The sequence below is a fragment of the Rhinolophus sinicus genome, chromosome 17 (genome assembly GCF_057876585.1).
Source record: "Rhinolophus sinicus isolate RSI-liver-muscle chromosome 17, RSI-T2T, whole genome shotgun sequence".
Classification (NCBI taxonomy): domain Eukaryota; kingdom Metazoa; phylum Chordata; class Mammalia; order Chiroptera; family Rhinolophidae; genus Rhinolophus; species Rhinolophus sinicus.
The window spans coordinates 53,078,580-53,100,741 of NC_142517.1; the positions used below are offsets into that span (position 1 = coordinate 53,078,580).

The 22,162-nt window shown below is 35.6% G+C and overlaps 1 protein-coding gene across 7 annotated transcripts in view; it reads left to right on the forward strand.

Moving 5' to 3' along the window:
- TP63 (tumor protein p63) overlaps positions 1-22,162 on the forward strand; it is a 218,005-nt gene that overhangs the window by 113,359 nt on the left and 82,484 nt on the right. The window contains exon 1 of one of the 7 annotated variants that reach the window (XM_019743158.3): positions 12,676-12,867. The exons of the other annotated variants lie outside the window; for them this stretch is intronic. Coding sequence (XP_019598717.2) covers positions 12,676-12,867 — 192 coding nt within the window. Of the gene's footprint in view, positions 1-12,675; positions 12,868-22,162 lie in introns of those variants that run through there. 7 annotated transcript variants of the gene reach the window in all.

Here is a 22,162-nt window from a genome sequence, read left to right on the forward strand (position 1 = left end):
GTGAGTGTGTGTGTGTGTGTGTGTGTGTGAAGAAATAAAATGCTCTCTAACCAGTGGTCTCTAATATCCATTCTAGCATTAACATATCCTAAATGGATCTATGATTTGACCTTGGAATCAAATCAAATCAACTAATTTTTAATCAGATCCTATTTACTTTAACCTGGATTTTTCTGTCTAGACTCCCCAGTTAGAGAGAGAGAGGAGGTAAAACTCAAATTTGAAAATTCGCCTAGTGAGTTGAACCAATAAGCATTTTTGACTTGTCCCTCTCAAGAGTAAGAGTAGAGAACAAAAGCAAAGTGTCTAATGTTTGAAGATCATGCATGAATTTTAGTTTAACTAATCTTCTACCTATTGACCATGACTAAGATTTTATGATGATTGGTAAATAAAAATTGGACCAGTGAGAATGTAGTCCACTGGAGGAATGAGTTGAGAGACAAGAAGATAAATATATCTTTTAAAGAGATGCTCAGACTGAAGCATCTGTGCTCTGGTTTAATGATAATCTTACAGATTCAGGACACACCACTTACACTGTTATAGACTCAGACATTTGACACTGTAGCTTAACCCCGCCCCCCTTACCCTGCAGAGAATCTATCTGAATTACAAAAGCTAGTGAATAAAAAGGAATAATTAAAGAAGATTGCATAAACAGTTGATTAAGATGAAGTTGTATACCCATTTCATTCACTTAGCAACTGAGTTAGCAAACAATTCCTTAGATTTATTGTTCCTTTTGTTGGGGCCAGCTGCTCCTTGTGTGTGTGTGTGTGTGTGTGTGTGTCTTCAGATCATTTATAATGTGTTCAGAATTTTTTGCCAGACGTTCTTTCTGTGATTTGAACACAACTGTACTGGTTTCCATCTGAAGAAATGATTTCTTCTTTGTTATTAGGAGGCTATAATACTTAGTTTCTCTCTACTTTTAAGCAACATATGTTTTAATCCTAAAGTAAATTTCAGTCTTTGCTGGAAATTACCTATATATTTTTTTTAATTAAACTTTATTGGGGTGACAATTGTTAGTAAAGTTACATAGGTTTCAGGTGTACATTTCTGTAATACATCATCTATATATCACATTGTGTGTTCACCACCCAGCAAACCTATAATTTTTAGATGCAGCACTCCTCTTGAGTCAATTTTTAATCTCTTTGTGATAACTGTTGCAGAGTAGTCCAGTTAACCATCAATGTAGATAAAGTTTTCTCACAAAATCAAATCACTGGCCTCTGTAGGCCAGAAGATCTGGCTTAACCACTCAGGTCACAGGGGCACACCTACTTGGTTGCACCACTTTTTAATCAAGTTGCGAATCAGGCTTGGGAAGCTGGAACTAAATCAGTTTATTGTGTCTGTAACAGTAGCAAGCTCAGGAGATCAACATTAAGTTACTAAAGGGAAACAAATATCTTTGGGAGTCCTTTCTGGCTACAGGACCTTTTATTTCTCCTGCAGATCATGCAAAAAAACTGACTTGCTCTAAGACTGAATTCCTGCCCATTATTGGGACTTGCATGAGAAAGGGCGATCTCTTCTGCGACAGGGCAACTTCGGTGGAATAGGAGAGCATGCAGCATTAAGCATAGTTTATGTGTGAACTTGAATATAACATTTAACCCCTCTGTAACCAGATTCCATTTTCTGAAAATTGAGTGTAGTAAAGTCATGTCTGCTTTACAGACATATCTTATGGGTCAAACCAGAATGTTCATCTTGTAAACAGAATTTAAGTGCCTGTTCTGCACACGTTCTAAACTTCAGGAAGTACAGGATAAATGGGGCATCACCGTTGCCCTCGAGCTCATATTTTCGTGTGGTATTCATGAAAACGGAATTTAAAAGTAGTGAGATGAGTTTTATCATGATATAGGTATCCTCAGAATTGGATAAAAAATTAGAGGCAAAAGCAACTGGCTGCCTAGGGAAGACAAAAATTTATCCGCAGATGCTAGCACAATGCCGGGTGTATAGCGGACACCCAAATGTTGACTAAAATGGAGATAACAAGTTATATGGTGTTCAAGAACGTATCTGAATTTTCCTGTCAGAGAATAGAGGAACGAGGGTGTGCAAAACTGCAAAATTATGAAATACATGATGTATATGCTCTTAGGCTGCAACGTATGCTACGTATCCTAATATTCTTGTTATTAGCTCCTAACTACTGCAGCTCTCTTTGCCCATTAATGGGACTTTTTTTTTTTTTCAATAGAAGTTACTTGATTAAGACTATCCTAGACAGAAGTATAGAATAGTTTAAAACTAAAACTGTTCAGGGGGTTACCATAACATTGGCAAGTGCCCTTGAAGTTAGATTTGGTTTTCTATTTTGGTAAAGAATCCCCAGGTTTCACCTCTAAACCTTCTTTTGCAGGCCCTGCTTTCTAATTGTATGGCTACTTAACTTTTTTCTCTACTCAGGACAAAAATGACACCAGTAAGCCACTTATTTTTATGTCTTTATTATTTTTTGTGGGCCAAGGTCCCCTACATCCCACCTTTAGAGTGAGTGGAAATAGTTTCCAGACACAGGCCTTTTTCCTCCATGGCCAGTTGTCACACAGAGAAGATAGTATTATTCTCTAAGAGTCTGAATTAAAAGAGGCAAAATCTGTTCTTCCCCACCCCCCGGAGTTCATCCAGGACCTCAAAGTAAATACATATCCTCTTTATTGTGCTTAGGGATTTTTTTTTCCCCCTGAAATGAGGAAGAGGATTTATGTAAAAAAGAAAGCTGAGTTGCCTTGAAATACAGCCTTCAGGAAGAATGAGGCACCCTTGCTGAAGAGAGAATATTTGAGGAACTAAAATGAAGCATAAAATTTCCAGGTCTGCAAGCTTGATAGAAATCAATTGGTCTATAAAACCAACTGCCACACAGGCTGTTTAATAAGAAGGTACCATGAGGAAAAGATGTGAGAAATTAGGTTGATAGGGATGTTGTCTGTCTTCATCAATAGTGAAATATAGATCATAGTTAAATAGACACACGTGGACTCGCAGGAACCTAGACTCACAGTAGTATAGGATGCTAAATATATAACAAAACTAAGTCCAGTTAACAGATTGAAAAACGGCAAGATGGAAGGGAACTGTCTTGCTTCAGGTGATATAACCATTTACAGCAGAGCCAGAACTTAACCCAAAGCCCTTGGCTTTTAGGATATGCAGGATCATTAAAGGCAAAGATACTCCATGTGCATGGATTGGAAGAATCAACATAGTTAAAGTGGCCATATTACCCAAAGCAATATACAGATTTAATGCAATCTCCATCAAAATCCCAATGGCATTTTTTAAAGAAATAGAACAAATATCATCAAATTTGTATGGAATCACAAAAGACCCCAAATAGCCAAAGCAATCCTGAGAAAAAAGAACAAGGCCAGAGGTATCGCACCCCTGACTTCAAATTATACTACAAAGTGACATAATCAAAACCTCATTGTACTGGCAGAAAAAACAAACACACAGACCAATGGAACAGAATTGAGAACCCAGAAATATATCCATATATATATAATTTTTGATAAGAAACCAAAAACATACAATGGAGAAAAGAAAGCCTCTTCAATAAATGATGCTGGGGAAAATGGAAAGCAACATGGAAAAGAATGAACCGAGACTATTATCTGCCACTATACACCAAAATTAACTCAAAATGGATCAAAGACCTAAAACAAACAAACAAACAAAATTGCATAGAAGAAAACATAGGTACTAAACTTGTGGACTTTGGTCTTAGAGAGGGTTTTATGAATTTGGCCTCTAAGGGAAGGAAAGTAAAATAAAAAAGAAATGCATGGGACTAAATCAAACTAAAAAGCTTCTGCACAGCAAAAGAGCAAAAGAAAACATCAACAAAACAAAGAGACAACCAACTGAATGGGAGAAGATATTTGAAAACAACACCTCCTATAAGGGGCTAATATCCAAAACATATAAAGAACTCATACCACTCAACAACAGAAAAACAATACAATTAAAAAATGGGCAAAAGACCTGAACAGACACTTCTCTGAAGAAGACATACAAACAGCCAACAGAGATATGAAAAGATGCTCAACTTCATGAGCTATTATGGAAATGCAAATCAAAACCACAAAAAGATATCACCTCACACCTGTTAGAATGGCTATCATCAACAAAACAAATAATAACAAGTGTTAGAAAGGCTGTGGAGAAAAAAGGAACCCTCATACACTGTTGGTGGGAATATAAATTGGCACAGCCGCTATGGAAAACAGTATGGAGTTTCCTCAAAAAAAATAATAATAGAATTACCATATGACCCAGCAATTTTCTTGTGGGTATCTACCCCCAGAATTTGAAAATATTTATGCTTAAAGATATATGTAACCCTATATTCATTGCAGCATTATCCACAGTGGCTAAGATATGGAAACCACCCAAGTGTCCTTCGATAGATGATTAGATAAAGAAGATATGGTACATACACTTAATAGAATATTACTCAGCCGTAAGAAATCATAAAATATTGGAATTTGTAACATATATGGATGGATCTTGAGATTATCACACTAAGCAAAATAAATCAGAAAGAAATAGTTGAGAACTATATGATTTCACTCATATATGGGATATAAGACCGAAAGCAACAAATGACTAAGACAAACAAACAAAAACTCATAGACACAGACAATAGTTCAGTCATTACCAGAGGGGGAGGGGAGAGGGAGAAAGTAGAAAAGGGTAAAGGGAGTCAAATATATGGTGGTAGAAGAGATTTGACTTTCGGTGATGAACACACAATGCAATATACAGATGATGTATTATAGAATTGTATACTTGAAACCTATATAATTAACCAATGTCACCCCAATAAACTTAATTTTAAAAAGACAAGTTAGGTGGTCTTTCCTATGGTTTTTAGTAGGGTCAATTATTTAAAAGCTGGTATTGTATTGGAAAACATCCCAGTGTGGAACCAGAAGGAAAGGTAGTGTGCTGTACAATTAGCTTGAGTGAATATTTTTTCATTATCCATTAAACAAAAGGGACTAACTCAAAATCATGGAGGTGAGAACTGGACCCCAGGTTTCTGTGTGTTCTTTCCATTACTTCAAGCTGGCAATTGACTGCATCATCGATGACCACCTACTGTGACAACAGCCATTTGGAAGATGTGGCAGTAAGTAGAAAGGAAAGGGACGAAGTATTGTTTTAATCAGACTATCTATTGAAACACTAGAAGATACAATGTTTAAAAAAATAAGAATTTATAGAAGGCATTTAGTAGACATGTTTAAAATGACAGATATGAATAAACAAGATGATACAAGGGTACTGAAATCTATTTAAAACCTATCATAAACTAATTACTGCTATAGAGTTGGTTAGGAAGTTAAATGTTATGATATGTGATGATAGTTTGATTTTACAGATGAAGATTTAGAGAAGCTAAGTAAACACAACAGCTTTCAACCACAGGTTGGTTTGATTTAAAGACCTGCTCTTTCCAAAGTTGACCAATCAATGAGAATGGAGAAGTGTATTTTTACCCTAATGACTAATGTATAATAGCAATAGGAGTAAGTTCATTTTATTTGTGAGTTTTTAGTCTAATATAGTGAAAATATTGTACATAATAGTATCTGTGAATGATGTGGTAGAGTGAGCGCTGTTTTACATTGTTGGTCTAAACAAAAAGTGGTATAATATCTGGAAATCAATGTAGTAGTATCTATTAGCCTTTAAATTATTTCTATCTTTTAATTGAATAATTAAACTTCTGATTATGTAGTTTAATAATGTAATACTTTTTGCTTTAAGGTTATAATGTTTAAAAATAGAAGCAAATTGAAAATGCAATTACTGGTAAATGGCTAAATTAATTCAATAAGATTATGTAGCAATTTTAAAACATAGTATTTAAAAAACAACAACAACATGTAATTACCTGAGTATGCAGTTATATTAATAGGTTAATTTTTAAAAATAGGTATATGAACATATTTATATAAACACAAGTATACATATTTAACAAAATTTACCTTTAATATATACTATCACATGTACAGTTTGTAAAACACACAGTGTTGTGTGGAATGTGTATCTCTGTGAGAGAATACACCAAAATTTTAACAGTGATTACCTCTAGCTTCTGGGATAAATGACTAAAGAAGTTAGTTTCATGTAACAAAGTAATCAGAGTTCTTATTTCAATATGTGTAATGCTAAAGAACAAACTCGGAAAATATATGACAAATATGTCAAAGTGTTAATATTTTTTTAACAAGGAAAAACTGCTACTCCAATGGGATAGGAATTAGGGGGAAGGCAAAGAACATTAATAGATCATTTAAAGAAGAATGCAAAGGGCTAATAATCACATTGAAATACTTGTAGTCTCACTAGCAATCAAAGGGATTCATATTAAAATAAGACAGTTGTTGTAAAGTTGGAAAAGATAATCCTCAATTCTGTGGTCCTTATCATCAGACAAATGCAATTTGGTGTAGTCCTTTTAGAAAATAACTTGATTCTGTACCTAACAAGTAAATTAACTGTATAACCATTGACCCAGTAGTTTTAGTTGTAGGAATATTTAACATGGGAAAATCCTTATAATACTATGATAACTTAAAAAAATTATGTTGAGTATGATCCTAATTTTGTTTCTAGAATACATATATAGACATAGGAGAACGACCAGGGAAACTTTTAACAATAATTCTCTTTGAGTGGTATGCTTATACGTGGCATTTATTTCTTATTTTGATTTTTCAGGTTTTGTTTATAAATGTCACATTATTTTTATAATCTAAACTTTTTAAAATGCAAAATGAATGGCAGTGTTAGGAGTGATGATTCTATCTCTGTACACATGTATGCCTATTTACTTGGACTGTTTTGGAGCCCTTCAAAGGTAAGGCAAAATCTAAATCTGGGGAAGTGCTTAAAATTCTGTTGTTAGAATCATAGAGTTGGGGATCTGGTAATGAGCTGTAAGACTGATATGGACGTGACATTGGAGGAGGGATAAATACTGGTGGGAGGAGATATGAACATACTATCTAACTGTACAGCACAGTGTGTGGATGTGGGGACCAGAATATACAGGTTCTAATCTCAATTTCACCATTTAGTATTTGTCTGTATCTCAGTGTCTTCATCGTCATCTGAAATAGGGATAATAACAATATACAAATCATAGATTTTTATGAGAATTAAATGAGTTTGTTATATAAAGTTCTTTGAAGAGTACCTGACCCATAAGAAAACACAAAGAGAGAGAATCTAAACCCAGCCCACCATTCTAACTTCTATTCAAAGGTTTACAAAAAACAAAACAAAATGAACAAACAAAAACTTATTGCTTGAATACAACTTAGGATTTAGGATAAAACTCATCTCCCCTTCTATGCCTATAAGGCTTACACATTTTTCAGAGCCTAGCTTGTGACCCTAAAAATGATGTGATCTTAAATCTTGCTTTGGAATTTAGCCTTGTACTAAAGAGAAAATTAATCTAGTGAATTAATTCAGTGGCCTTCAATAACTTCTGCAAATGTTAATTCTTCTCACCTATCTGAAGTGAGAGGGGAAAGAAATAACTTGGGAAAGACTAGAGCTTTCAGTTTTACTCAGGATATTCTATTTGTCATCCTTTAACTTTATGGTAGCTAGCATTAAAATAATCTAATTGACGTTCTGCTACAGAAGTTGGAAAGTCCCAACATTTCTTAAATTTCACACATGCTCTATAAAAGTCCAACTTTTTTTTTTTTTTTTTTTTAACTATTGCAGGTTTATCATGCTGATAATTTTCCTTTTTGATAAATAATTATTGAGGATTTGAAGTACTGTGCCTGGATTGAAAGCATCCTCTTTTCCTCTTTCTATTTTAATTAGATACTGTGCATTGATTCCTACAGGAAAATCATCTGTGTCATAGTAAATACTTTGGGTAAGGAATCTACTGTTCAACTTTCAAGTTCTTTCTTATAGAATTAAAATGTTTAGTTAAACTTATATTCATCAAGCTTTTATACACTAAATGTGATATGATGAACAGAAATGTACTACAGCCTCAAATAGTCATAGCCTAGTAGAGGAGACAGACAAGTATACAACTTTTTGCATTGTAAGGTAGTATTTTATTACTTTTAAAATACACATTCATATAAGAGAAGATTTTGAACTTCAGCTATAGAATTGGAGAACTCTTCATAAGGTGACATTTAAAGATTTTGAAACTATTTTAATTTATCATGTAAAGAGAATGAAGGCATTTTAAACTGAGGGACTAGACAGAGCAGAGTGGCACAAATGGTCATCAGGGGCCATGCAGCAAGCAGAATCAAATATAGAGAAGGTGAGGCTGAGAGGATAGTTTGGGGCCAGACTTTGAAAGGCCTTGAGCTCCTGTGGAAATAGTTGGTTTTGTCCCATTGGCATTGATGCATCCTGCAGAGTGACATGATCAGTCTTATTTAGGAAAGATAAAGTGATGGTGAGGGGACTCGAAAGGGAAAGGGAGAAAATGGAGACAGTGTTGGATATTTTTCTAGCTCACTCAGATAGATGTGGGGTTAAAGCATAGAAAGATTGATATGTTAAGAACCAGGTGCATATTCTTTCTTGGAGTCTCAACTGCTGCTGTGAAAACAAGTCACCGATCTTTCTTTAATAACTGATGACCCAATCCTAACCCTAATCCACCCCTATCCTAACTTTTCTTTCAATCCAACAGAACTAAGGTCTTCATGAAAGCACCCACTGAAACACTTATCTACATTCGTTGGCTTCATGACCACTAAGCCTTTCCATACCCTCTACACCTACCCCTAATCATTGGGTGCAGACATACTCGTAGATCCTGGAGCACAAAATACTTCCATTTTTACTTTCTAGAGTTTAAGTACCATACATATTGTTCCCTACCCAATCTTACATAACATGGTTTAAGAGCTTCAAACAAATATATTCTGTGTGCCAAGAATTTATATACTTGCTTAACTTTCTCACATAGAGATATAAAATGAAGTTATTGAGACTGGTATATTATAAAGATGGCATGTCAAATCATAGAGAAAAAATATTTCATAAAATGATGAGGATAAGTTATCAATTTTGGTGGCAAGTGTTTCTTCATTTGTTTCTCATACCAACATAAATTCCAGCGAGTTAAAAGATTTACATGTGAAAAATTTTTAAAGCCGTAATAACAACAGATGATAATATAGTTGAAGAATTTTATAATGTTGGGCTGGGAAAGACCTTTCAAATTAGGTTTGAAAAATAATGTCATAAGAGGAAAGTGAAAATTTGACTGTAGAAAAAATAGGATTTGTCTATACCAAAAAGCAAACCACAAAACCAGACACAAGCCTGAAAGACCAGTCACACACACACACACACACACACACACACACACACACACGGCAGGAAAATATTTGCAGCAATTATGATGAGGTTAATATCTTTAATATACAAAGAACACTTACATAAGTAACTGTTGAGAAGGGTATTTAACAAAATGTTAACAATATTATTTCAGGAAAACATACATGCTATCCCATATTTTGGGCAACTTCTGCAGCCAGCACACTGGATTTATAGCAATGTCATCTTCATCCATGGGGCAGTGCTGACATCTAATTCTGAGGCCGTGAGCTGTGAAAAATCTGAGGGAAATGTCTGAGAATAGAAAATTATGAGCTGTAAATAGAGTTTTTCTGACTCCTGAGGTCTTGGGAAAGCCACTTAAAGTCTTTGAGTTTGTTTATTTATCTGCAAAAGAGGGATAATAATACTTACCTACATCACTAAGTTGTTAGGAAAATTAATGCACATTACTAAACCTTTGAGATCCAAGGATAAGCATTGTATTGTGGCAAGTGCAGTAAATAACTTTCTGCTTAAATAAATGTGTGATATTTATATCAGGTATTCACACTAATTCTGAAATTAATCATTATCAGATGTACTTTAATTAGCTCTTTTATGGCAATATTTGTGCTAAATTAAAATTTAAATAGATTATTAGCTAATTTTTGTTGTTGTGAGGATATCTTAAAGCAAAAACAAACAAACACAAGTTACCCCCAACACATTATACCTTTTCCTTTATGTCATTTAAGCAATTTGGTATATGTGCAACTTGACTGCTTTGTTTATGTAGTTCAGAGAGGAGCAAATTAAGGTACAAATATTCAAGTAAAATAAGAAAAATGTGACTAATCCTTTCAATCACTTCTGTGAATTCTGGACAGAGACTCTTATCTTTGTAATGCTCTTTAGAAATCATTTAGTTCTGCCCCTCATTTCATAAACGAGGAACCTGAATCCAGAGTGGTTAAGTAACCTGCCCCAAGGGCACAGAGCTAGCTAAAGGCAAAGCTGGGAACAGAGCCTGGCCTCCTAGTTACTCCTGTAACCCCCAGCCCATAGCTCTCTTCCTTTGACTACCCAAAGTAGCCGTGGCAGATGTATCATATCTTATATATAAGATACGTATGTCTTAGATGTTGTCCACAATCTCGGTAGGTATATTAGTTAGAGACCATAGTCAGACTTGATTGAGCTGAAGGCTGAGGTGGCAGATAGATGGAGTTTGACTCTTTAGTCCATCACATCCTAATGGGAATCTTTTGACTTTGTGAAAAATGAAATTTGTTTACATTTTGATAGAATATCATCACGAGTTGAGACTGTGAACCCTAGATTTCAAGGTTCAAATGGTTACACTACCCCAGTAGCGTAAAACAAGAATCCAATAATGACTTTCTGGGTAGTTTTGTCAGCTAATGGAGTTTACCCTAGATCACTGATTCCCAAGCCTGACACATTCAGACCTGCCTAGTGGGCTGTATAAAATACAGATATGGAGGCCACATTCCTGAAGAGTCAGATCCAGAAATCTGTTTTTAAAAAGCACCTTGAGTGATTCCCAGGGTCACCCAAATTTTTGAACAGCTGGAATAGAGCACAGCTCCAAGGAAGTGACCATCTGCTTTCCACTATTGACCCTGAAGCTGTCGGTCGTGTAGAATTTAAATACACAGTACAAATAATTATACTTCATTTTGTAAGGTTTTTGTTTGTTTGTGTGTTTGTTTGTTTGTTTGTTGTCAGCGCTTATTTGGTTAATTATAAATAGTAAGGGGTCATCTTCACAATATTCCAATCAGGAAATGAATATTATGTCTGATATAAATTTGTAGTGTTAAAGAATGTTGTCATACTCTTGGACACTTGAGATCAAATGATGTTACTGAATTTTCTGCAAAAAACGGAAACATTCTTACCAGTAACTCAGAGGCTTTAAAATAAATATCACCCCAAAGATCACATCATCCTTTATGTACATGCATTTTATAAATACGGAAGTAGAAGTAAAGAGGAAGCAAATCCAAGGTCATGAATATATTTGCACACTTAATTTCTAAAATAGATATACTAATCTAGTCTGACTTCTAATTTATTTTAATCTTCTTCTAATTTTTAGAAAAAATCTAAATATTCACTTGTAGGTAACTTGGCCAATTGTAAATTGCAGGCAGGACAGAGGATATTGGCTTCCTGAGTTGGAGGTGGGGAGTGCTGTTTAGATATAAACCTAACTGAATTATGTAGAATACTCAGCAGCAATGTGAGTATTTTAGTGACTCACAGAATAACCATCAGGGTGAGTTTCATCCTCACTAAATCATGGTAACCAAGGCCAGATTCTACATGAATGTTCTTATGTATTTATATAAATATATTTTTAAGGAAAAAGCTAATTAGTCTCTCACACTTTAAGATTTAGTTTTTCTACTAGTAATTTATTACCTGTTTATAGAAAAATATATTATCTTTGAACAGTAATAAAACCTAAATACAATAGAGAAAATAAAGATTCAATTAGATAAGCTATTGTATTGATTCCATGTCTCCAGAAATAGTGATAGAAATAAGCATTCTTTCTTTTTTTTTTAAAGGGCTTTAAAAAAAAAAAAATGGGCACATTTCCCAGGATTTGTATTCCCTGTACATAATATGGATGTTTGTTTGTTTTTACAAGTTAACGGGACCAATGGTTTAAATTGCTATTGAAGCATGCTCTGAAAAATCAAGTGGCTTATCTTGGCATAGTTTTGTATGAAACCACTGGCATTTCTCTGGGGAGAATAAGTTGAAAACTTTTCAGCTATCAGGCAGTGTTTTTTTATTTTTATATTGAGGATATAAAACCACGAATTTGAGTATTTTCCACTAATTTCTAACTTTGTGTAATCCACATTTAGGTGTTTGTTTTGTTTAAAATAACCCTTCCAAAAGCATTATCTGAAGTTTTACTTTTCAGTTGCAAAGTGTAAAATAACTTTTTGAAATGCCTTCTGTAAGTCCTGGTGTCGGTATGGTTTGTGGTTTGTTTGGGTAGATTTTGTTTTGTTTTTAGGAGGGAGGGCACTTTCTTAAGAAAGAGACAAGGGAAAGTTTTACCTGTCTGTCTCCCCTGTTTTTTTTTTTTTTTTCTCTTTCTTTTTCTTTAAAGATTGGTGATAAGGAATTCTAGCTACTTAATGAGATGGGAGAGGCCTCACTCCATTGGAGTGGAGGAGTCCAGGTGGAAGTTGATGGATTGGACAGGTAAAGAGAAGAGTCCCGCCCCCTCATGCCTATAGTTGGGTATATATTAGGGAACCTAAAATTATGTACAGAGAGAGAAAGAGAGAGAGGGACTTGAGTTCTGTTATCTTCTTAGTAGATTCCTATTGTAAGGGTCTCAGAGGGGGTGGGGGGGTTGGCAAAATCCTGGAGCCAGAAGAGAGGACAGCGGCATTGATCAATCTTACAGCTAACATGTTGTACCTGGAAAACAATGCCCAGACTCAATTTAGTGAGGTAAGGATTTCAAATTTTAGCTCTCCATTTAGAGATGCTTTTTGATTTTTTGTATTATAAATAAAAGCTTACATATATGTGGTTCTTGGTCACCCAATATAAAGTTTTTGCAAATTGTGTATAGTAATCTCCTTTTCTTGGTTAATGTTTTCTGTGGTGATGGTAAGATTTTTATTCTTTAAGTAGAATATGAAAAAGTAGGAGAAAATAAAAATGTCTGGGTGGCGTTATGTATTTGAAAAACCTACTATTCAGGAGTTTATAAAATCACTTTTTATAAGAACAAAGTGAGAGAGCAGATCACATTCTGCTAGATACACCGAAGTGACTCCACTGTTGAGTATTCACATACTAGTAAGAAAAATTAGTTGACTGTGTCTTAACTCCGTTAAATTCTCAGTTCTGTCTCCAGACTTCATCCTAAAAGCAAATGAAGCTTTTTTTCAAAATAATCAGGTGAGATTTTTAAAACCATCTTCTTTTTGAATTCTATCAATCCAGAGACTCATGTAAATCCTGAGGGAACTTCAATAATGTCTCTATTGTCTGGTAATTAACTTAGACTTTCACTGTGTAATGACAAACTTCTTTGGAGAGATGCATTATTAAATATTTACACATGCATACATGTCAGTGTGTATTTTAGCGTGGAGGGTTTTATTTAAGGAATTGATGGTTTGCCTCTCTGATTCTCCTCAACAAGTTTATCTCAGGGATTGAAATCAGTGGGCAAAGGTATAAGAAAAAAAACTCCTGAAGAGACTGTAAGACGTTGAGGAAGTTTCCTAAGGTTGAGGGAGGTCTAACAACAATATTAGTTTACATTCCTCAGAATAGGGCAGCTGTGTTGACACTAATCACATGGGGGGGTGCAGTGTGGGGAGAGCGAGTTCAGTGTGTCGGATGAAAATGCTTGCAGGTGAATGCTTGGAAAGGTAGACTGGAATACTCCAATTAAGCGCCTTAAAAAAATGAAAACAAAGTACACAGCCTTCTGGTGCAGACTGCAAACGGTAGAAACTAGCAAAGGGCAGCAAAGCAGGGCCTGCACTGTCATATGGACCATGCAATTGTCTAGACACCTGAGCTGTGCAAATATAACAGGGGAAATATCAAGTTATCTAATGAAGGAAAAGGAAGTGGCGATTTTCCTTAAAAACATTCAGCCAGCTTGCTTGTCCTCACTGGAGAAACTTGAGTTTCTCGTTTTACTTTAATATTGAAAGTTAGCTTAAAATGTTACTAACTAATCAAAAAAAAAAAAAAAAAAAAAAGAGGTAACTTTTAAGATTATCTTGTTGTTTCTATTTGATCCAATATTGTCCAGTTTTAATCATGACAAAAATGATTCGTCGGTCATATAGTATCTGACTTTGTGTTTGTTCATGAGCTATTTCACGCACAGTATTTACAAGCAGGCTGGGGTTTGACTTTACGTGTCTGAGTATAATGGGGTAGAAGCAAATGTTGGTTTAGCGATATCTATAAGAAAAGTATAAAGTTGACATAAAGTGGAGAGAAATGGTTATTTCTCATGAAAGGAAAAAATACATAGATATTGCGATTAGAAGATACCTGTAGGAATTATTGACTTTTATGGAGGAAAAAAAGTCACCTTGTATGTGAGAGTATGAGGAAAGAAAATACCTTTACATGGGTTTGAGTTTTTGAAAACTTTAGGTAAACCTGTGGTCAGGGTCTAAAAAGGCAGCAGTTTTCTGTTGGAATGCTGCTAATGTACATAGATGATATCCATGAAAAAAACATGGCTGAATTTCTCTACTTTCCTGCATCTTTTTGTATATTGCCGCCATGAATGTTATATCCTTCTGCCAGTCTTTGTATTATGCATTATCTTCAGGGCTTGGTTTCCATTCCATTGTTAAGAACAGCTTTCTTTTCTGTATAGGGTTATGTTTAGTCCTCTGTAAAAATGCAGTTCTACATCTGAGTATGTGAAATGCCTAGTAGTACATAACTCTGAGAATCCTAAAACTTAATACAAACACTAAAACATTTTGGGACTCAACTTAAGGTAACATTTATTAGTAGTTATCAATACAGAAATGGCAATCTACTATTATCAGATAAGAATTGTTAAAAATTGGTCAGATTAAGAATAAAAAGGCATGTAACTCCCTGAGAGAGCGAAACTTATTTTAAAACCATAATCTGTTCTCTGACTTCAAAATAACTTTCAAATTTAATATGCTAGTTACTTCTTTTGGGTGATAACTCAAAAAGAGTACAAGAACACTGTTTCTTCTCTACCCCCTTTTCTACAACTTCTGTATTCTTTCCCCAGAAACAGAGCTGGATTTTGGGAAGCTGTTAAAGAATAGGAAAGGGTCCGGAAGGGAGGAGAACACAGGGCAGGATGTAACAGGCAGGGCTTAAGTTTCCATCCTTGGGTTACAATGGAGAGGCCTCAAGCTATCACCACTCCAGTGTGCCAGGCTTGGAATGACACAGCCTCTGGGACTGGTCTCAGATTTGGAGAGAGAGGCTCAAAAAAAAAAAGAAAATTTTTCACAGATTAAGTTTGAGTTCAATTTTCTTGCCAAAATACTGAAGAGTGTGTGTGTGTGCGCGCGCGCGCGAAAGAGAGAGAGAGAGAGAGAGAGAGAGAGAGAGAGAGAGAGAGAGAGAGAGAGAGAGAAACTCTCGAACTCCTCCTTAGAAGGGCATTTTTATTAAAAATCCCCATCCAGGGTTCTAGATGAAGAGGCAAAGGTACTTGGTGAATGGGTTACAGCATTCTACAAGTAAAAGGGACTTCAAGGCTAGGATATTGAAACACCTCTCTTTAGAAATTGAGATTAATGATTTTTTTTTCTGTAGTTAAATGAATCCCATTTACCTAAACTTTTTTCTCTTTACTACCAAGGAGAGATAGAATACACTCTAAAAATGGCTGCTGTGATTCATAGTAGAGGCTCCAAAAAAGTTTCCGTAAAGAAGTGATGTGCAAATATAGTTGAGAGCAAAAAGAAAAGTTGTAAGGGAGCAAGCAGTATAAGCTGTTGGAGTCCAGGTCATTGCCATAATTGTCCTCTGGGCCTGTCAAGGGAAATAGTCTTTCCTGTCTTAATACTGTTTCCAAAGGCTGAATCACATTTTTCCCATGGGAGTGATTTTTCTCTTAATAGTAAATGTATTAGCTTAAGCTTTCCCATGTTGTGCTTCCGAGATGTATAACACCTTAGATAGAAACACAGCAGGTAAGAAGCAGAGGCTGTATGTTTGATTCAGGTGTCAGCCCGGCTGTGCTCCCCACTGCATGCTGCAGTCTTAGATTATACTTCATGTTTTACAACTGGTTGCCCTCAAGCCCAGAGGGGACTGGGAGAAAGAGATCTTAGATCACAGATCATGGCTCATACCTTCCTTCACTACTATTGGAAAAATGAGTGGTGGTAATAAATCACTTATCCTTTACCTCGATAAGGAAAAAGCATGTTTGGTTTGGTTTGTTTTTTAGAAGAGCAGTGATCCGCAACGGGAGTATGGAGAGTACAGTAGGAAGCATGAATGAATGCCTGGGTTAGCTATAGCAACCAAAAAAATACCGGTGCTCTTTCATCTTACCACATACATTTTCTAAATGCAAAGTTGCTGAAGTTTTCTTGGACAATGAGCATATACCAAATTTAGGTCCTATATTTTTCCTGTGGAGGGAGTATACATCTGAAGTCATGAGATTTTATGTTTATCAAGGAAGGATATGGGTCAAACAGTTGAGAAATATGTTACCACAGATGTACCCAAGCTTTCTTTGAGTTGACATGATTTTTTGGGGGTGGGACCTGAGCTGGTGGGATAGAGGGGGATAGGTAAAAAAATCCTCCCTTCATAATAATATGAAATTAAACATTATCCTTTGTTAAATACATTTTTAGCTTTTAATTGTTTTATGTTGCTAAAAAAGGAAGAGCAAACACAGCTACCAAAAAGACATCCCAGTGAAAAATCACTTGGGTCTTGCCATAAAAGTCTAACTATTTTGAAGATAAAAATGTTTCCAAGCCTAATAGACTCATAATTTTCCTTCAAATGTTTGATGAGAAAAAAATCAGATGACTGATGCGTCATTATTGTCCAGTGCCAATTTAGCGGACTGAGTTGCCTGTAAAGGGTATGTGATAGGGTAGTGGATTTTGTTTCTGGAAGAGAATGGATTGAGGTATCAAAGTAAAACAGTTGATCCAAAAGTTAAACTATAAATTATATTCCTAGTCTTCTTTTATGAACACATTTTGGAGGCACAAGAAAATAGTGAGTAGTGGCTTATTAGTGTGCTACTTTTCTAAATATTTTATAATTTTCGCCTAAACCTTAAGTGAAATTGTAATATTCATGAGTAGTAATGTTGAGGGGGAGAAACTTAGGTTATAAGAAAGACAGACATACTCTTTTTAAAAAATATTTACTGAGCAACGGTTACATATAAGATGGTGCATAGGCTATAAAAATGAGTAAGAAACAGTTCCTACACCAAGACTATTACAGTTCATGGGGGAATGAATATACACAGTCATAACAAAGGATAGATCTTCAGTGTCATATGAGAAGGGTGAGGAAAATGATATAAAGTTCAGAGGAAGACAGTACCTTGAAGCAGGAGGATTGAGAAAGTCAACATGTATATGTGGGATGTAGCTGTACTTGGAAGGACAGGTGGCTCTTTCTAAGTCCTAGACATGTAAGAGGGAGCGAGAATTTCAGGTGAAGAAACAAGCAACAGCACAGGAAGAGAGGTAGGGTGAATTCTGGTGTGCTCAGAAATGTTAAATAGTTCAGATGGAATTGAACATATGAAAGAATTAGGAAATAAAGTTAGAAATGCAAGCTAGAGTGGGCTCATGGTGGGTCATAACACATTTTATATAGTGGCAATGATAAGCCATGGAAGGATTTTCACAGAGCAGTGGTGTAATGGGAGCTGTTCTAGGGCACAATTGGAGAGGATAAATGGCTTTGCTCAAGACGGCCTAGAAATATAAAACCCATTTCTCTACATTGCACATTGTCTGCCTGTTTTGCAAGAATATCCATCATTTTTCTGGGACCTATGAAAGGGTAGAAATGGATTGTTTCTAAAGTTTCCTATGACTTGTGTATTCTCTGCCTGTAGCTCTTTAATAGTCATGGCCCCTGCCATAGATAAGTTAAGAACCCTTGGTCTTGGTTTGTCCTTATTTATGCAAGTATGTTCATACAAATATAAGTATTAATAGTACCACTTTCACTTTCAAAAGTGTTCTAGTTACAAGACAAAGTATATGGCCATCCTATACACAAAGACCCCACTCTTTATTTCATTATTTTCCCCTTACTCCTTAATGAAAAAGTCGTATAAGTTTGGCTGTAAACCAAATAGAGTGCTTTTACTATCTCAGCCACAAAGCATTTAGATTATTTCCCCCATGAAAATAAGTATTTCCTTACAACCTAACACTTACAGAGCTAATTAAGTATAGTTACGGTGCAAGACAACATAAGGAAAACAGAAGTTACGAAGTTGCAGCCACTGGCCTCCGAGCATTCACAACCCTAGAGTGCATATAAGTTGTTCATAAATGACTCCGGTATAAAAGACACCAAAAGGTAAGGTACGTTTTGGTAAAAGACACCAAAAGTTCTCAAAGACAGAGAAATGGCTTCAAACTGTTTTCGACAAAGGTCATATTTCACATAGTTTGAAGATCAGAATTTAGCCGGGGGTAGAAGGGGGGAGGGGAAGAAGGTCATTCTGTGTAGAGGGTAGAAAAAATGAATAAAAATACAAGGAGAACTGCATAGGACCAGATAAAAGAGCATGATGTATTGACTTGGAAAGAAAATGTTGATTTAAACACTGATCTGTATTGAATATGTCAAAATGGAAATATTTTGTAGAAATAGCAACTAAAGGTGATACGGGCTTTTATCTCAGTAGGAGCTAGAACCCATGCGTATTTCGAAAGCATGGGCAGTGTTCAGAATTCAAGATTGAAAACTTTGTCTGTATGCTCCAGGGATGGTAAGTGGCATCACGCAGGGAGGGAGAAGAATTAGCCCAAAGGATTGGTTGGGTTAGGTAAAGTTGAGGTTTTCCTGTTCTCATTCCTTAGACTTCTATTGAGACAGATAAGGTGACTTACCCTTATAGGGATTCCATAATTACATTTTTTAAAATTAATCAAATCTGGGAACAAAACCCAGACTGATTCTCCATGTTAAGTAGTATCAACTTTATTTATTAAATACACATAGTCATCTTAGAATTGGGACAAGAAAATCTTGTTCTCTGGTCACTGCTCTAAATGCAAACAGTAATCCTAAAGTTAAGTGTGACACAATATATCTACCAAATATGACATATGTCCAGAAATGAGAATTTCCAGTTCTAGTTGGGCGATGATAGAGCAGAAGCAAATATGAATGTCCCATTTAAGAAACAAATAACCTCTGAAATCAAACAAAAAACAGCAGCAACAAAAATCATGATCTTGGTATTTTTAAATTTTAAATCTTTGCTACAATTTTTTTTTTTTTTTTCAAATTTCATTTCATACAAGGATACACATCTGTATTTAAGATTTGAACATAAATATCGGGGGAAGGCATGTGTTTACCCATATTAATAGCCTCTCTTTCCACAGCCTCCTTCATTGCTTCCATTTCACCCAAGAAGAAAATGTAGGCAATTAAAGAGATAATAGTGGGACAGGAGAGGGTAGGTTCTTGGGGAAAGAAACTAAGTGACTTGATTGAAAGTCAAAGGGAGTGGGTAGGAGGGAGAACTGGGCTCTAGGATAAACAAGGGGATGTCCAAGCTTGTAGCTCATTCCTTCCTCTACCTCACCAACTAAATCCTGGACTTGTATAAAGTGGATTTGGAAAATTATTAAATGTTAGCATGTAATTGTCCTGCCTTTAACGTTGTGCAGACGTTAGAGGAAGCAATGGATATCCACAAATAGCCCATTGCTACAAAACCTTCTTTGCAGAAATAAGTAGTTAAATGCTGTGTCTATAAAGTCTTCTCAGAAACAGAAGACTTTATACTTCCTCACTTTTGATTGTCTTGTTTGGACTGATAATATAGCACACCTATACTAGTCAAGAAGTATTCCTTTCTATCTCTAAAAAAAAAAATTTGGAAAGTTCTTTATTTCATGTTTCATAATGACTACATTTATTCACTCTAAGTTTCTTTTCCAAAGACAAACTCAAGCAGATTGAAGCTAAGATGGCTTCACCGGATAATATTCACCTGTCAACTTAAAAATAAGTGACTGGTGTTAAGGTAAAGCATATGCTGGTTCTAGGTGAAGGAATAACTGGCCAGAATGAAACATTTTTGGAATGTTAGTGGATGTGTGTACAGTGTAAATTGATATCTCATGCAAAACTTGTGAACTGAATTGCATCTTGTCTGTGTTTCTTAAATGGCCAAAAAAAGAAAAAGAAAAAAAGATCCTCATAAAAGCTGAAAGAGGGAATTTTGAGTCAAACTGTGGTGTGTTGCCAGAGGCGGAAATTTATGAAACACTCTCATCAGTTCTTCTGGAAACACTACAAAAGAAATAGTTCTACTTTCTTATTGGTGCTAAAGCCACTAATAGATGCAGTTTAGTATAATACCCCGATGAGAATTACCACCCCCAAAGTGTGCTTGCCTTGGAAAGAACTCTGTACAGGCATTTTCTTTTTCCTTTTAAGCTTGTGCAAAACACCCAAAGGGGCCATTTCCAATCCAGGCAGTGATCTTTCTCAAGTTTATTCTTTCTCAGATCACAGAGACAATGGGAATATGCCCTGTTTACTCAAATCAGTCTGGATTAGTGTCACTCTATTGATGGAGTCAGAATTAAAAGGAAAACCATTACTCGCTCAAAGGGCAATATCAGATGTTTTCGGAATGGCTTGATTACTTTTAAATAGACCATGCGAGACTCTGTCACTAGAATAAGGTTGAGGATTCTACAAGATATACAGAAAGATTGGTAACACTGGGTGAAGCAGAACGCCCTTTATAAGCCTTAGGCCTGGGAAATCATTTCAATAGACAATCCCAAAGAGCTTGAAAGGCTTAAATTCAGAACAGTGTGGTTTCAGCAAAGATCATTTTCCTGCCTTCTTTCTATACTCCGACACCACCCCCCAAATATTTATCTCCAGGTCAAATCCCTGCCAGTTTTTAAAACTCTTCTAGGGTTCTACTTCAGTCTTAAAAATTTCTCAGGTCCCCCCATTCAGAATAACCCCTCCTTCGTATGAGCTCTTGTTTTTCTCTGTTCTTCCCTCATTACCCTCTGTATGGACCAGATGCCTTCTCCCAGCTCTAAACTGAAGACTCTTGGAGGGTGGAGGACGTGGGGTATGCTTGAAGAGGTATCTTCAGATAACAACATGGTCTGTTGTATATACTTACAGAAATGGCTCTTTGTAACTGACCTGTGCAAAAAGCCAAACCATCACACACATTGTACAAGCCCTGTCTTCACATGTATGTAATGAATCATATGGTTTTCCTTGACATCTTGCAAGTCTTTTTTTTTTCTTCTTTGTAATGAGCCCAGGTATTTATTTATTTCCATTATACTTCAAGTGGCAAGAAAGTTTTTAAAAGACAGGGCAGTTTCCTGAGTAAGGAATGACTTGTACTCTAACAGAGGTAAACAGTGTAAAGTGTGGGCTGCTTTCACTTAATTGATTACCCATGAGAACAGAGAATGTGTTTGATTTAAAAAAAAAAAAAATGAACAGATTGGATTTTTATCTGGCTTTGCAGTCTCTCTTTAAAAGTGTTTGCTTGCTTCTACACTGTTCCCTTGATTCATTTTGTCCCCTGCATGTCTCTTGGTCATCACCAGAGATGTGGATGGTTTGCACTGGGTGAATAGCTTGATCATTTGCAAACACTTTCTCCTTTTATTTTCTATGGTGTCATTACTAAAGGATATCTGAGAAATCTTTGTCATTTTGCTCTTAAACCTGGTGTCCCAGTTTCTTTCTGTTCAAATAAGACACTAATGAGCTGTTGTAATTATTAAGCCGATTGATTGATTGTTACTTTCATAATGGGCTAAATAGAATGAAATGAATAGATGAGTGTCTTTCAAAGTAAGGCATGTCTTCTGCATAGCTGGAAATTTCAGTTTTATTTTGCAGTTAAAAGTGACAGCTGAAAGGAACAATCCAATGTTATATAAGTCGCCATGTCTAATTACAAAGTATAGTAAATAACTAAAAACTTTAATTATCTCAAATATAATGAAAAATGTAGTAATCACTGAAGAACTTGAAA